The sequence below is a fragment of the Cryptomeria japonica genome, chromosome 6 (genome assembly GCF_030272615.1).
Source record: "Cryptomeria japonica chromosome 6, Sugi_1.0, whole genome shotgun sequence".
Taxonomy (NCBI): Eukaryota; Viridiplantae; Streptophyta; class Pinopsida; order Cupressales; family Cupressaceae; genus Cryptomeria; species Cryptomeria japonica.
In genome coordinates, this window is record NC_081410.1 from 450,012,951 (window position 1) to 450,030,662 (window position 17,712).

Consider the following 17,712-nt stretch of genomic DNA (forward strand, 5'->3'; position numbering starts at 1 on the left):
ATTGGTATCAGAGCTTCATTCTTGCCATCTTGTGAAAGATAGTTGATGCAACTTAGCCATGTTGAAGATTTATAGCTGCGATAGAGATCTAAGATAATATCTAACTCCTCTCCACCGTGGAATCTCTTCACTTTCCTGTCCGTGAATCTTCCTCTCCACCATGGAGTCTCTTCACTTCTCTGTCGGTGACTCTTCATGTCTATGTGGCTGACAGTGTAGTTGTGGCTGTCGGTGACTCTTCATGTCCATATGGCTGTCGGTGAAGATGTAACTGTTGGTGTCTTTTCTTTTTCCTTCGTGGTGTCTCTTCACTTGCAATTCCGATTCTTTATATTCATTGCTCTTCTTCTTCGGCAGATGGATAGATATATATTGCTGGCTTCTCTTGTTTGTCTATAGAAAGTTGAGAATATTGTGCATGTGTAGAGTCTGGCAGATCAGTTATATTATATGTTTTTTGTGTTCATAGTTTTCAGACTTATGAGATGAGTCTTTTGAGATGTATCATTTGACTTCATTGTCATGGTTGATTTGTAGAGAATCAAACTTATCTTGCTGTGATTGATAGTAATCTGAAACTATCAACAGTTGTATTCATTTTCAGAGATATAATAAAGATCATATTTGTGTGGGCTAGGTTTTTCACCCTCAGGTGGAGGGTTTTCCCAGGATAAATTCTGTGTATCTTGTTTCAGATTTCTGTGTTGCTAAAACATTAACAAGCCAAAGGGCTCAAAGGGCCTTGGAAAGAGAAAAGAAGAAACTTGCATCCACTATAACCCTACACAAACAACACAATGGGTGAACAAATGGGAAATGAATTGGGGAACAACTAAAGCTCTCATGGAGCAAAATGAGAGAACGACACAACTACTTCTCGAAGCCATCCAAAATATGAACAACAATAATCCCCAACACTACCAAACCATGGTAGGGATGCCAACTCTAACCATTCAAGGGTATCAACCCCTAGGCCAACAAGACCTCCCTTCATGCCTTGGGGATAACACACAGTAGAGGAAGAAGAAAATAATCCACCTATTAATGATGTTGACGAAATTGCTGAAGCATACTCAAGACTAGATCCTGAAGTTAGGAGAAATGTCTCCTTTAGAGATTATTCTGATGCTAAAACATGAAACACTCCTAGTAGGGAAAGAGGACAACCCAACAAAGATTTGAAACAAAGGGTAAGAAAAATGACCCTTCCCAATTTTGATGGATTTTGAAAGGTCACAATGTGCTCATGGGTCCAAAAGATGGATGCCCATCTTTGACTTAGTCCCAGGACAGAGGAAGATGCCATAAAATTCGCCATACTCCACTTAGAGCGAACAACCCATTATTGGTGGCATCATGGCCTTATTACCCAAGGCCACGAACACGTAACCACTTATGATGAATTTACTCAAAGGCTTATCGCAAGATTTGATCAAAGACACCTCGAATGGTACTTTAAAGAGCTAACACAACTAAAACAACATGGAACCGTAGAAGAGTATGCCATTGAATTCCAAAAACTATCAGTCATGGTACCCGAAGTTTCTCAAAGTAGACTCACATACTTATTTGTGGAAAGATTAAAAGAAACTATCTAAGGCTTGGTAAGTGCCCTCGATCCTACATCACTTGAGGATGTGATCTGAGAGGCACTAAAATTAGGCATCACACCTACAAAGGACAAATACCATCCAAAGTATCAACCTCTGAACATTTATAACAAACCTTTTTACAAAAAAGGATGAACAAGAAGCTCTATCTTACAATAAAAGAAAGGAGCTCATAAATAAAGGATTATGTTTCTGATGCAAGGGAAAATGGGAATATGGGCAAGTTTGTAATCAAGAAAAACCTAAAAGATGACGAGAAGACCCAAAAGGGAAAGGTTTGTGCTTCAAGTGCAAGGAACAATGGAGGCAAGGGCACATGTGGAAAAGGAAGCCAAGTGCGTAATATAGAGGCAATGTCCGATGAAGAAGCAAAAGGAAATCCAAGCAAGAAAACAAGGTACGATGAAGAAGATCTTAAAAGCATCCAATCTAAAGAAGAGAGGACAATAAACAAGTGGAGCTTTGTGGAGGAGAAAATCTAGTAGTTACAATGCCCTTACATCCTCAAGATCTGGAAATAGATTACCCTACCAATCTCCACAGGAAAAATTGTAAAATATCAACTTAAAATTGTAACTGATTCAGTTATGGATTGTGGAGATTTGATCAAATTAAAATTGTAATATATCAACTTGAAATCTCTTCATAAGACCCCTAAGATTTCCTTGTCAAGTAAGGGGAAAACCTCTTCATAGAACATCACAATGATCACATAGATATGTGTCATGCTTCTGTTCCTCAACTGAATATATAAGTTCTTGCCTTAACATTGAGAGATATCCACAATATTGTGCAAATGTTGGGGCAACCTAATCATCTCTTCATAGTTTCAAAGTGATGTATGACAGAAAACTTGTATTAAAATTACAAACATTATAAATTTTCAACACCTTGGTTAAGCTGTTCAAAATTAACAACTTATGGTAATCAGAGTAGCTCAGCAAAAGGTAGATTACAAACTAGATCATTCCACTATTGAATGAGGGCAAGCAATTTTGGGAAGGGCGGATTGTCATGCCCCTAAACCAGATCTCAGCTACTACTAATACAGAGATGAGGGAATAATAATGTAAGAGGCTGACTTGGATAAATATTAATAATTCCTAAGCAACGAATTCCCAAAAAGGGATGACTCAATATGATGAATAAAATCAGATTGATTTGTATTAGGGCTGATCTATTTGGTGTTTAAATTGAATTAAAATTTATATATTTATCCTCAGGGCTGACTCCCCTTTGAATAATGACAAAGGACATGTATTTAAGAGGTAGAAAGGTGTGATTACCTCCATGTAGCAATATCCCAAAAGGGGACATTACACCATACGATCAAGATTCACTGAAGCTTCTCTTAATGAATTGAGTCCTTCGGATTAAATATTATTTTTCACAGAGGCCAATATAATACTCACCAAATGAATAGAGAGAATATCAATAAACCTCCAACATTTGCAAATTTGTTTCAGACTGAGACTTAAAAAATTTGGTACTTAATTGTTAGAACATTCTTGTTAGATCTCCATATGGAACCTCCAACAAATTTGTCAATGCTGCATAATGGTGAATCCTGAGATGAATCCACTCCAAAGATGAAATTGGGCTTTGTCAAACCCACCAAAACCCAAATGTTTTCATCCTAGGGCTTGCTGAAAAGCTAGAAGATCCCAGAGCTCTTAAAAAGAAAATAATAACCAAGCATAATGCAAATGAGCCCGAAACTGCCCTTTTATAACTCTGAGGAATCTTCTAGAAGACCTTTCAAATCCCCCTCTCTTTTTGATATTTAACTTAAGCAAAAGGGAAATAATAAAGTGACCCTCTTATAATTTACTGTTGACATAAAATTAGTAACTTATATGACCCTATTAAATAATTAAAATAAGTTGTGATAAAATTTACTTATTTTTCTATCAACATGATTTTAATTTTTATATTCCAAGGTCAAATAAAATGGGACATTACATTTTTCCAATCTCCAAAAATTTAAAATACTTGAATCAAAGTCACAGGGGGTCCCAATGTGAATGGAAATGGGAATCTCATTGAAATTCTTTGTGAATGCTCAAAAACTGTAGAGATTATCATGAAATGTCCCTTAAATAGTTTCTTGGGGCATTTAGCAATTCTAACCAACATTTCTATGCCATTTCTCGGGTGTTTTGAGGGAGTTTTCTGAGCTTTATATTCTCTGAATGTATATTTTCACATTATTTTGTTTCCATTTGTTAGGAAATTTGCATTTTCTATTTTTGTTCTATTTTTTGCTAGCTTAGATAGAAAATGATAGATATGCTGACATATCAGTTTGCTTTTTCTTGTATCAACAATGGCTAGAGAAATGTCATTTACAAGCTCCCATGGCATGTGTAATATCCCCAAATAGGGATAACAGAAAAATAATAATATTTCCAAAACTAGGGCACAAAAAATTCTAAAACTTTATTTGCATAAAAGAAATTCTTCACTAAACTCAGATTTATATTCAGATTATATTACATCAACTGTTTGCCGATGATACATTTTGTTAATGGGTACTCTTTGGAGGAGGCAAGCATAAATAAGGCGTATTGGATGATTATTCAAGGGCCTCTGGTCAGCTAATTACAAGGAAAAGACAAAAATCTACTTCTTTAATACTGGAAATGTGGGTGAAAGAAGGATTTCCAATTTTTTGGGATTCAACATGGGCAAGCTCGTGTCCACCTATCTGGGCATGTCACTTTTCAACAACATTATCAGAGATTCTTTATGGATTGATACATCTAGCAAATGCAAAAAGAAAACGGAACAGTGGAAAGGCCGCTGGCTTTCTTTGGCCGGCCACATGACGATGTTAAAATCAATGATTTCTACGATCCCAATCTTCATGATGTCATTTTGGAAGTCCCTAAATGTACTGCATAGAAATTAACGACTCAATAAAGGAAATTTCTCTGGGATGGTGCAAATAACAGGAGGCACATACCTTTGTTAGCATTGGATGCAGTTTTTTTTTGGTATAAGCAAAACAAATAAACAAAACCTACATCAAATGAGGAAGACAAATAAAATGTTTTTCTATTTCAGTGACCTATTTTTTGGGTTATCTTCCAATGCAACTCTACTATTTTTTGCATATTGTAAATTGTTAAATCAACTTATAATTATGTATGTAGAAATTATATGTCTATATTGCTTTTAAAGTAATGAAAATCTCTTCTAATAACTTAGAAAATTGTGTTAAATATGTGTATGTGTTTTTTATGAATGTTGTATCCAATCCTATCCATATTGGGGGCCTTAAAAAATGGCCATATCCGTATCCATGCAACTTTGATTTTAACAAATATTAATTTTCACATTTGGGCACCACTCTTAAGGGTGTTGCCCATTTTATTTTTATTTAATTGCAATTTTAATCTCTAAGAAAGAGGCACTAGACATGGGTCAGCCCTTGTAGGAAATAAACAATTATTCGTGCAATTTAATACTTAAATTTGCCTCGTCAACTTGGGTACCAAGACAAATTAATTAAATAACAGTTCCATTTTCTCTTCCTTTGCCGAACAATGTCTTGATAATAGTGCCATAAATTTAGCACACTTTACTTGCCTTTTGACATCAATGACAATAATTCAACATGTTACACTTTGGCTTTTGGACTTTATGTTCACTGTTTTACTTCTTTGAATTAGTTGAGTAATTGTTTCATAATACATGTTTTGTATAATAAAGATCCTATTTGCTACTTTAAATCTAAAGTTTACATCAAGGACTTTGATGTTTTGCTAGGAAAATGTGCCAATCGGTTGCTTGCATCATCTGGGGTACCCCTCCTTGCAAAACAAATGAAGGTAAAGTTTTTCCTATTAGTTTGTCTATTCTAATCAACAGCCTGCTGAAAATTCCTTACCATGCAAATGTTTAGCCAAGGAATGGACTTACCATGGCTCTTTTTTGTTTAAGGATTTTTCACTCTGGAAACACTTTCCATGTGTAGAGGCTGGAGTTGAGTTCTATCTGGGCCTTGATTGCTGCATTTGATGAGCCACTTCCTGTTCCAAAAGGTCTTGAAGGCATCCCATTTGAAGGAGCCTTCGTTGGGGGAGTTGATGCTCTTTCATGGATGGCAAACAACACAAAGAAACTATTCCCTTCACAAAATCATGGTCCTTATTGCTGGACCTTTTTCAGCACGGCTGCCTATGGGAAAAGGAACAAAGTTCCCCAGGTTGTCAGAATTATTCATGTCTGCAATTTTTCTGTCAGTAATTTCACTATGATTTGAAGAATTTACAATGATTATGGTTCTACTTCTCCTAATATATATTTATTTCTTTTATAGGAAAATATTCCAAATGTTAAAGCAGATAAAGTGAAGCAAGAAATGCTTCAAGGGATTGAGATTGCTTTAGGATTACAAGAGGGGTCATTACAAAGACCATTTTACAGTCGAGTACAACTCTGGTAATGTCACCAGATATTGCCAATCTCTTATGACTAATGCATCCTCTATTTGCAATTATGCTTGCTTTCCGCTCAATTAGTTTGTATTGTTATGTACAATGCCATAATTTTTCATTAAAGCTAAAAGAAGATTCTGTCAAGAATGTTATCTTCCCCTTCTTCATGCTTCTATTTTCTCATGCATCTTAGAATATGGAACAACATAGAAAGTCTTGATTACTGTAAAACTTATGTTTAATTTGGTTACTTATTCCTCAGGGGTGCAGCTCTTCCAACAAACACTCCAGGTATTCCATGCATATTTGACTCACATGGAAGAGCTGGAATTTGTGGAGATTGGCTGCTAGGGTCAAGCTTAGAGGCTGCAGCCTTGAGTGGCATGTCGCTTGCTCATCAAGTAATCTTTTTTGACTTTATAGCTGTATTGACTATATCATAATTGATAGACTTTTACTTTATGGTATGAAGGTATTTTCAAAGCTGTCTTGACTATATTTTGTTTTATAGGCTTTTACTTTATGCCTTCCACAAATGCAGCTTTATTTTTTCTTGTTAGTTACATTTGAAATCCAATTCTGTCTTTGCCAGTTTATTAATATGATTCCTTGTATATATGCACAAGTCCCAAATATGATGAATAAAGAAATATTTTCCTGTCTTTATTTTAACACAGGAAGCTATTTGGGCCAAGCTGACTTAAAAAATAAGTTCTTCCAAGGGAAAATGAGAGCATACAACCCAAATAGTGTAAAGATTTAAGCATAAAAGCAGCATCATTTAGTGACTTCTGTTTAAATTGTTAACGTTGGGCATTCACCATTTATAAGCTCATGGCTCTCTTTTCCAAGCTAGCAAAGGTGCTTCTATTGGGCTTATTGTGTGCATTGTGTTGGTTGAAAATTTTGTACACTTGGGGAAATATACAAAATTGTGGTTTCAACCATAGCACACGAGTAAAAACTCTCCTAATTAAGGGAAGGCTCCCCCTATCTAACTACAACTTGGAAAATAAAATGGGATGGGACAGCAATCTTTCTTCTTTTTTCAAGAAAGACAATATCCTTTTCTCTTCACAGAAAAGGATAGTGATTGAATAACAGCAATAACCACTTTCAAGTGAAATAAGAGAAAGGAAATGAAGTTTCCTGGAAGCGCAAAGACTCCCGTCACTTCTTTCGGGACGGGACAGCAATATCAAGCTCAAAGACTTGACTATTGGAAGTCCTATCTACCCTTTGCTATACTAAATTTTACAACGAATAAAAGATAACAGCTCAAAGACTGAAATAATCTATTCTTTCAACACAAAGACAAGAACTAATGCAAGCTCAAAGACTTGTTGCTATTTCTTATCAAACTGTAACTTTTCCTCAAGAATAGATGCAAGCTCAAAGACTTGCTGCTCCTTCTAGAGATTTTCCTATTTTAATTAATCTTCTCTACTTGCAGCTCAAAGACTTCAAATCAGATTGGACTAAGTTCCTTTAGAAATACTTTGCATAGAAGAAATAAAAAGATTCAAACTCAAACGTGTAGCTCAAAGACTCAAAACTTGAGTAATCCTTCTTTATTATTCTTCCAAAACCTTCAATTCACATTCATAAGCTCAAAGACTTCTTGCTGTAAATTTGGCAGAGTTTTTGCTTGCTTTCCAAAAGATATCTTTACAATGGACCTCTCAAGTATTTATAGAAGAGGAGCTTTGAGAAAAAGGTGGGAGGATCCTAACTAACTTGAGAGATTCTCTCAACCACCAAGACTCATTCAATAAATAACTGAGACTTCATTAACTAACTAAGAGTTACTCTATCTAACTAAGACTTATTCCAACTACAGTCCTAATCGGACACAACTTGTAGTTGCCTTACATGTAATTACAAAAGTGCAAGTAATGTGTAACTTGCATTTTACAAAAATTACTTTTACATGTAACTTGTCAAAACAAAATTACAACTAAAGATTACAAAAGAGGGAAAATTCAACTAAGTGTTGAAAAACACTTAAGTTGCATTTTGTGAAGACACGAATCCCTGAAATTTCCGGATGCTCGTTTGTAGTTCCTCGGGGATTCGGTTCATGGGTGTTCTTAGCAACAACCATAGTCTTCACAATAGTGTCGTGATAGCGGAGGAGTGCGGAATTGTCTTTATCCAGGATAGACTGGATCTCATGCAAAAAGGCTTGGTGTTTCATCAATGCTTGAATTGAAGCTGCCAAGAATCTGTAAATCAGCAAGAACTTCTTCTTCTGGAATCAGCTCTCCATCCTGACTTACTATATTGCAAGAGGCCCTTTCACAATGTGAGACAATACCTCGATAGACTTCATCCCGGAATCTCCTTGCATCACTGATCTCCTCAATGAGGGATTTAAGAACAAGGGTCTTGTTTTCCATGAGTTCCTCAAATTCCAAGTACATGACCCTGGAAGAGATGATGGCGTGCTCCTGCAAAATACTCAGCTGTTGTTGGGGCATGGTACGCCAGATTGCCAGACTTTTCTCAACACTTTCCAGATTCTTTTTGAAAGTGTTAGAAGTCTGCTCCAGTGTCTCCTCAATGGTTTCCAACTTAGACACTATTTGAAAAATGTCTTTTACCACTTGTATACATTGATCATGAAGCTAATCAACCCAGGAATCCAGTGCTTGTAATTTCTGAGCAGCCCTTTCCACTCCATGAATCGATTCTTGGGAACCAGAAGAACCTATAGAGTTACTCCCTTCAGCAGCAGGTTTTGTGATTTTATGAATGGCTGCCATGAACTGTCGGTTTTCTTCTTCTAGCTTGTCTTTCTTTGCAAGAAGATCGTCACACCTTTGCACTAGTGAAGCAATAGAAAACTGAGCATCATGTTTAATGACCTCATGTGTTTGCTTGCCCAATTCTACCCTTGTAACCTTATAATCAGCAGCTGACATTTCATCAAGTGGTTTATCTGCAATAGGTTCCACAATTTCAGCTACTTTCATCTTGTTGCTATCAACAGTTACCCTAGAGATAGTCTTTGCCTTCTTAGCAACTTTGGATCTGGACTGTTTGAGTTGCTGGTAGTCAAAGGCATCAGGTGAGATCTCTTGCTTCTTCCTTTTCGGGGTGAAAGAACTAAGCCATGGAGGCAAAGTCATCAATTCACTTCCAGTAGCAGCCGTAGGCAAAGGAGAAGCAGTTTCTGTTTGAATTACCGTGGTCACCCTAGGAGGAATATCTGTTTGAATAGCGACCACGGTTTGCTTAGTTACCAATGGACATGAAGATTGCCTCGTGAATTCTTCAAAACCAAAAGTGGAAGTATCAATTTCTGATAACTGAATGCAACAGGGATTATCTTCAGGAACTTTCAACACACTTTCTCGTTGTCGATCAGGAGAAGGCTCGTATGCTGAAATGGGAACTGTATTCTGAGGAGACTCATCTACGAGCAAATCAGGAGGAGAAAGAGGCGTCTCAATGGAAACTGGAGGAATGACCTCGTGAGGCGAGTCTGAAACTGGAGACTTAGATGCATCGTCAGATTGCTGCCCCTCTTCTGGATTATCTAGATCGATCACCCGAACATGGAACCGTGATTTCTCCTTCCCACGAGTAGTCGTCTCCTCAGGAGGAAGCACTATTGCACAACTAACTCGTAACTTGATCCTTGTGCCTGAAGATGAAGCACCTTCCTTGTTATCAATCTGAATCTCAGACTTCCGTCCAAGAGGCCCCGTAGAATCATCTTCTTTACCAACCTTGATTTTGATAAGTCTAACAGCATTACTTTTCAGCCATGCGTTAGTGTTGGCCAAGATAGGCTGAAATCTGTCAAGGATGGAGACGCACTCCTTGTGTGACCATTGGATCAAAGGAAGTGGAGCTTCCTCAACCCTTCGTGAAGTGTATTCAGGATCAAGTATATGCTCGTCATCGATCATCCCTTGTGGGATATCCGCCAAGTTCAAGTCAACAATTTGCTCAACAGTGAGCCTGCAGTAATCCATCTTCAAAACTTCGGCTTCCGTGCGGAGATCTACCCAGATGTCTTCAATGCGATGAACATGCACAAAGGATTTCTTGATCTTCTCCTTCATACCTCTATAATCAAAATCAGCTCTAGGTTTGAACCTCTTAAGCTTGATTTCCTGCAATTCAGCCTCCATGGCCTTAGCCTTCACAGATGTGACAAGGGAGTATCGACCAATTTTCAATGGGTTTGTGCTAGAGATCCCCATTCCAACCTTGTGTCTAGCAGACTGAAAAGTATGAACAACCATGATTTGTCTTCCCAACTCCATAAGAATTATCTTATCAGTTGGGTATCTTGGAAGCATGTATGGCTGACCATCATAGCATCCAATCCTCATATAGGTGAAGGTGGGAAATTGTAGGAACAAACACCCATACTCAGACACCTTGACCCATGCCTCATCTGATACTCTTTTGTTTCTGAGATCCACGTCAAACTGACACATGAAATATCCGAAGAATGCATCTTGGACTCTTCTGAAATGCAGTCTGCTAGGTTTCAATGGCAACTGGTCATAATATTCCCAAACTGGTATAAGCGAGCGATCACCCTTGGTAGAAAGACCTGGAAAGTGTCTAAGTGACGCTGCTAAATATACCAAATAAGAATTCATGAAGAAGGTCATAGTGGTAGGAACTGCTGCAAGTTGTTTGCACAAAGCATCACTGATGATTTCACCCCATGAAATGTGATGCGACTGCCGTATGAACATAATGAATTGATACATCCATGGCTCAAAGACATTGGAGTGCTCAAGGCCCAACATCCTGCTGAAAAGAGTGATGGTGTCTCCTATCTCCCACTTGAAATCACAACGGTACAACTTTGCCCATCTTGAGAAGGAAGGACGTGGCTCTTGGATCCACCTATTGATGTGTCGCTTGCAATCTTTTTCCCTTTTCACATAATACTCTGTTGCACTTTCTTTGGTGATTTCCATATAAACAAGTGCAGGAGGTATTTTGAAGACCTTCTCGATTGTATCCGCATCAAGACGAATTATAGCTTCACCATCATCATTTTTGATGACTCTTGACTCTTTGTCAAAATGATGGGCGCATGCAAGAACAAACTCAGGTTCTAGGGCAGCCACTGGGAAAGAAGATGCATGATGGATATGGCTGTCCAACAGCCGCTGCAAGTTGTTATCCTGTGGATCTTCTACCCTGTTGATGAATTCTGCCATATCAACGTGCCCTATTTTCGTGTCCCTGATGCGATCCAAAGGAGAAGAAACCTGGGAGGGTGCAACCTCATTCTGGTATTTGTCATATTTGTATTTCATTTTCTTTGGAGTTGGAGATGCCGACAAATCTGACATTGATTGTGAACTTGGAATGCTGTGATGAAGACTTAAAAGAGTTAAGGCAACATCATAGTCAGCTGCAAATATCATTCTTCCTTCTTCAAATGGGTAAAACTTTGATTTTTGAATTTCACGGTTTCGTGAGAGGAAGAGGGGAGATATGGGAAAATCTTGACTTTGACCAATTTCGGATCTTGGGAGAATTTTCGCAAGTATACAAGTTGGAAAAGACATACATGCAATCGGGGTTTTAAAACCTGAATACAAGTACACTTGTAAATTCGAAAATGGAGAAATGGACGAAAAATGAGATTTTGACTTGCGGAAAATGATGGAAATGGAAAGTACGGATATGAAGAACATGAATGGATAGAAATGGGAATATCTGGGAAAGTCATTTTCATGAAAATGGGAAGAACTTTTCAACATGTAATCCGGTTTTTAAAACCCGAATTTGCAAGGGAGGGGTATTTCACACTTTTCAAGCTTGGAATTTTAACCAAAAATGATTAAATTCCTTAACCGTAGGGGAAGAACAAGAATTTCCAGCGAACTTGTAATCAAGATTAAAAATCCCGAATACAAGTTAAGAGGGAATTTTGAGAAGAACAATGCAATTCAACAATTGCATATTAAGGGGAAGATTTCTTTCACAAAAACCAATTTTTAGGGGAAGAACATCACATGCCAAAAATGCAACTAATAACGAAAAATAAAGAAAACAAGAAAATAATAAAATGAAGGGGAGAAAGGAAAGAGAACATACCTTTCTTAAAAATGCAAAATGCTTCTCCAATAAAGCAACAATTCTTGAAATGAAGAAGCAAAACCGGTGAAAAGGAGCAATCCGGGATGTCAAACCTTTATCACGTTTTTTGTAAAAATGCCCCAAACTGATAAATATAGCAGCAATCTCAAACTTGGAGGACCAAAATGCTAATGAGAGTGTGCATCCAAGTTTATTAGAGCAAAACGCCAAGGTAGAAGAAGAAGCAATGATGCCAAATGTTTTAAAACGTTTCCAAAGGTTGAAAACCGTTGCCAAAGGGAATCACGTGGCCATCATTATAAACTCCAACGGCATCATTAAATGGTGTGAAAATCCCCTCACCCTCCACGCCTAGGTAGAGAAAGGCAAAACGCTTAAGGAGACTGCAGATTTATGAAGTAAAAAACGCCCAAAATGTGGATTAAAAGAACCACGTTTTTGCTGATTTAGCTCCAAAAACCAGTCAATATAACCTCCATTTGGCATGAAAGATGTTGATGATTGCATGAAAATAGGGTAGAAGCAAAAACGCCTTTCCTCTCTAAAAAATCTCCACAAAAAATTGCTTTGAAATCTTCAACAGATCGATTTTTCATGCAAATCGGGTTTTAGAGAGAAAATAACAAGTTTTATTTTCACTTTTTCACTTATCAAGCCAAAATCGGGTTTTTTAAGACAAATGGCAAGTTTTATTTTTCACTTTTTCACTTATCAAGCCAAAATTGGGTTTTTTTGGACAAATGACAAGTTTTATTTTCAAAAATGCATTTGCAAGGCAAAATCGGGTTTTTTGGAGCAAACTGCAAGTTTAAAATACTTGTAAAAGGGAAATAAAATCCCTACAACAAGTTAGAAACACTTGCACATATGTAATGGGGATTTAAAATCCCTATTACATGCAAAAACCATTAAAGTAGGGGTTTTTTGATCAAACTGCAAGTTTACTTGCAGTTGAGCCAAAAAATCCCTATTTTAACTAAAAAATGACCAAAAAACAATAAAAAGATAAAAACATCAAAGGGGAAACTTAAAATAAATTACAAGTGACATATTTAAAATAAAAGTGCACATGTAATTGATAAAAAATTCCCCTACAAAGACCATAACAATGAATATCATTAAAACTTGCAGTTTGAAGAAAATTCTCCACCTGCAGTTTGAGTTTTAAAACCCGAAATTGAAGGAAAGGCATAGCAAACGAATCCAGAATTGGACGAAATTCGAAACGAAGTTTGAGAATGGACTGAGGATTAAGCTAGTTCAAAGATTAGTCAAAATTCTGCCTCGGGAAGCGTGCCATAGAGTAATTTTTTTCATTTTTTCATAAAAAATTCACTGTAGTGGTCCTTCATTTTTGGAAACAAAAATGAGGACAACACATTGATGGGTCTGATTCCTTCATTGATCTAGTGTAATTTCTAAGTCAGCTAGATCCTTTGACCAATGGCCGATGCATTCTATGCAACCCATGCTTTGAATGTTGGCACTAATAGTGCAGCGTAGTGTTTAAGCATAGTTACTAGGTTACGGGTAAGAGTATAGCAAATGCTAGCTTGTACCCTTCGTTGATCTTAATCTCTGTATGATGCAACCATCCTTGGCAAAGAAAGGATCTTGGAGCCTTTTATTATTTTGGAATCAATGGAAAGGTAAAGGACAAAGTGGAGCAGTCATTTTATTCCGCCACTTAACAAGAACTGTCTATACTTGTGTTGAAGAAAGTTTCTTTAGGATCTCGTTGTTTCTCATTTATGATGGTCTCAATCTTCTCAATCATTGAGTTGATGCCATCATATCAATAGAACATATCATATTCAAAATGAACATCCAAAATATGGCTTATCCATGTCAATAGAATGGATCATACTCAAAATGGGTTTGGTGAAATTAAGAAAACATAATTGGAATTTAAAAAATAAATTACTAAAGTCGATTTTTTTATCATTTCACTAACCTTTAGTAACTCTAATTTTGACAATGATTTGAATATGGCTTGTGGCATATAGTGGTTGGTGATGAGCATTCGGATCTCATTGGCTTCTACACATATCTATTTGAATGAGTCATTTCTTTTGCCCAACTTTTGCAGCATTAGTTTGAGTGAGTAGACAACATAAGGTGGCCAAAAGATGTGTGAATAATGTGCCTCAAACAACAAGCCAACCACTTTGCAATTTTTTGTATTGCTTGTTAGGATTTGGACAACACTTTTAGGATTTACGTGCTTAGTGGCCCTTATTAGGATGTCTTAAATAAATTGTGCATCCTTACTTGCCCCTCACAATCCATGGATTTCAAAATATAGCTCTTTTAGCGGACACTACAATCACTTTGGTAAAGGGGCAATTTTTGACATCCTTCCATCCGTCGGAAACAACGGACACCCCTATCTCAGCCCATGAACCCCTAATGGACTATATAGTAAATTGTCTACAATTTTTATGCCCCTTTCTATAAGGTGTTGCGTACCTTCTCAAAAATCGAGTCCTATAGCTCTTCAAGGCCTCATTAGTTTTCATCACCATTTTACCAATATGGTGACTGAACAATGTTGAAAGACAACCCATTTGCATAGATGCATCTTGCAATGTGTTGATCTTTAATTTCCTAGGATTCATTTGAAATGCCTTTTCCACTGGCTCCTTTGTTTTGTGTTCATGGATGGCCAAAAATGGGTGGTTTTCTACCACAATTTGAGGAATGATAAGAGATTGTGAAAGATGGGCTTCCTTGATTGAGGTCATCTCTTTGCCAAAGGATGACTTGTTCCAAGGGCAGCTGCTTCTTTTGCTTGCTCTTGCTTTTGAATATATTCGAACACTAGATTTTGGCACAATTACATCCTTCTTGCTTGTGCAAGATTCGATGCCCATTCTACAAATACTAGTATTCTTGGCCTTTTGCCTGACTATATGAACTTATGTATATCACATAAAACATATTGCGAATCCAAACATATGTTCGACTGTAAAATCCTCTGCTGATTTTTTACCCAGTTTTTGCACATTTTCACAACTAAGATTTTGTCAAATAGTTTGCATGAGTGTGATACTGATAGGTTTCCGTCAACTAAGATGCTGCCTCTAGGTCCTCGAGGTGGGCTCGTGGCTGGTTTGCGGAGGCTTCGACTCTTCTTGGTTCTATTGGGATTGAGATTGATCATCTCCCTCCCTTCTAGTACTCTTTTGGTTCTCCTCACCATCTCCTCCCTTCTAGACAAGAGCTTAATAGATGTGTTAGAACCGATATTTACAGACAGTTTATCCATACTACTTGGGTCAATCCCCATGGGGGTCTTTGCCCTAAGATGGCCTTTCAAGCACTTTTTGAAGCCGAGGGATGGACTTATTGTATAGGTATTCCGTACCGGGTGATAATCTGTTCATAAATGAATCTCGCCGTACTAACGGCGGAGTTGTCTGCCAAGGCCCTCGCTTCGACCCATTTGGTCAAGTATTCGGTCGCCACAACAATGTATCTACATCGTCGGGCCCGACTTGGTTTCAACGGATCAATGAAGTCTAACCCCCATCTTTCGAACAATTCTTGAGCATTCGACAGGTTGAGTGGCATAAAATCCCTCTTTAACGGTCATCCAGCGCATTGACATGTATCACAACTTGTCACCCATTCTCTGGTGTCATTATGCATTGTCGACCACCATAAGCCTGCTAGTAAGACTTTCCTTGCCGTCGTGTCTGGGCCCATGTGTCCTCCTGCGACCCCTTCATGTGCTTCTCTAAGGAATCCTGGGATTTCGTCTTCCAAGACGCATCGTCGTAGGATCTGGTCAGGTCCCATCTTGTAGAGAAGGCCATTTATAAGTTGGAACGTTCTACTTCTTAGTACAAGTTTTCGTCTTTCGCTTGACGACATTTCCTTAGGAAATTTTGAAGTTGATAGGTATTCGCCCACACTCGTGTACCAGGCAGGAAGGACGACAATGCGGAAGAGATGGGCGTCCGGAAAATCCTTGTTAACACCTTCGGCCGACTCTCCAGACTTGATCCGTGATAGCTGTTCGGCGATGACATGGCTCTTGCCAGGTCTGACAATGATGTTGAATGTAAATTCTTGTAACAGCAACAGCCATCGGCTAATCCGCCCCTAGATGATTGGCTTGTTCACCAGATACATCAACGCCTGGTGATCCACATAAAATGTGAATGGTGTCGCCAATAGGTAATGTCGGAATTTCTGGACAGAGTATACCATCTCGAGGGCTTCTCTCTCCGTCGTGCTGTAATTCTTCTCTGCTTTTGACAAGAGTCGGCTTGCAAAATACACTGGGTGATCCAGCCCGTGGTTGCCAACCTGCGCTAGTGTGGCCCCTATGGCAAAGTTGGATGCGTCGACATGTACATGGAACTCTTTGTCCCAGTCTGGATATGTCAGGATTGGCGCACCTACCAACTGTGACTTTAACTCCTGGAAAGCCTCTTCTTGGGTCGTCCCCTAGATGTATGGCTCCCCCCTTCGTGTCAGCATATTAAGTGGGTATGATACTTGGGCAAAGTTCTTAATAAACCGCCTATAATACCCAATGTGTCCAAGAAATGACTTGACGCCAGTGACATCATCGGGCGCCTCCATCTCCACAATGACCCGTACCTTGTTAGGGTCAGTCTTCAGTCCGGCCTTGCAGACGATTTGCCCTAGTAACTTGCCTTGAGGCACCATAAATCTGCATTTCTTGGGATTTAGGGCGAGGCAGGCTCGTCGGCATCTTTCCATGCATTCGCCAAGTGTTGCGAGATGTGCCTCTTCCGTGCTGTAAATGGACCAATCGTTCAAGAATGCTTTGAAGTTTCCTACGGACATTTTGTCGAAAATATGGAGGATTATCCGTTGGAAGGTAGCTGGCGCGTTGCACAACCCGAATGGCATCCGGTTGTATGCATAGACGCCATCTTCTACGACAAAGGTGGTCTTCAATTTGGCCTCCTCTGCAATGGAAATTTGATTATATTCGGAGAATCCAGCCATAAATGAATAAATTTCATGGCCCGCTACTTCCTCGAGGATGGTGTCTGTGAATGGTATGGGAAATGGATCTTTAATTGTGACAGCATTCAAACACCTGAAGTCTACACAGATTCTTATTTGATCGGCCTCCTTTTTCAAGGATATCACAATGGGTGATACCCATTCGTTGGTCTGGACCTTGAAGACGATTCCTGCTTCGAGCATGCGGTCAATTTCGTCATTTACCCTAGCGGCATAATTTTTGTTCATCCTGTATGGCCGCTTCCGTACCGGCACGGCTCCGGGAACCAGAGGGATCCAGTGTACACAAAGTTCTTGTGGTACCCCTTTGAGGTCTTTATACGTCTAGGCGAACACATCCTTGTACTCTGTGAAAATTTTGAATGCCGCCGTCTTCAAGACCGGATTCCAGTCGTCGCCGACCAGAATATTTTTCTGTTCTGAAGTTTCTCCAAGGTTTGTAATTTTAAGTGCGGATTCCTCGTACCTTATGGGCTTACTCTTGTCGAACTGGTGCGTTGGTGTGTCATCCACAGGGGCATCCCCTTCCTTGTATTGTCCGTACTCTGGCGGGAACTCGTTCTCGTCAG

The 17,712-nt window shown here is 38.6% G+C and overlaps 1 protein-coding gene across 1 annotated transcript in view; it reads left to right on the top strand.

The window, feature by feature from the left end:
• The window catches only part of LOC131037523 (uncharacterized), a 229,658-nt gene that overhangs the window by 125,248 nt on the left and 86,698 nt on the right, over positions 1 to 17,712 (top strand). The window contains exons 4-7 of the mRNA XM_057969681.2: positions 5,382 to 5,443; positions 5,590 to 5,820; positions 5,935 to 6,056; positions 6,315 to 6,453. Of these exons, the coding sequence (XP_057825664.2) occupies positions 5,382 to 5,443; positions 5,590 to 5,820; positions 5,935 to 6,056; positions 6,315 to 6,453 (554 nt within the window). The remainder of the gene's footprint in view (positions 1 to 5,381; positions 5,444 to 5,589; positions 5,821 to 5,934; positions 6,057 to 6,314; positions 6,454 to 17,712) is intronic.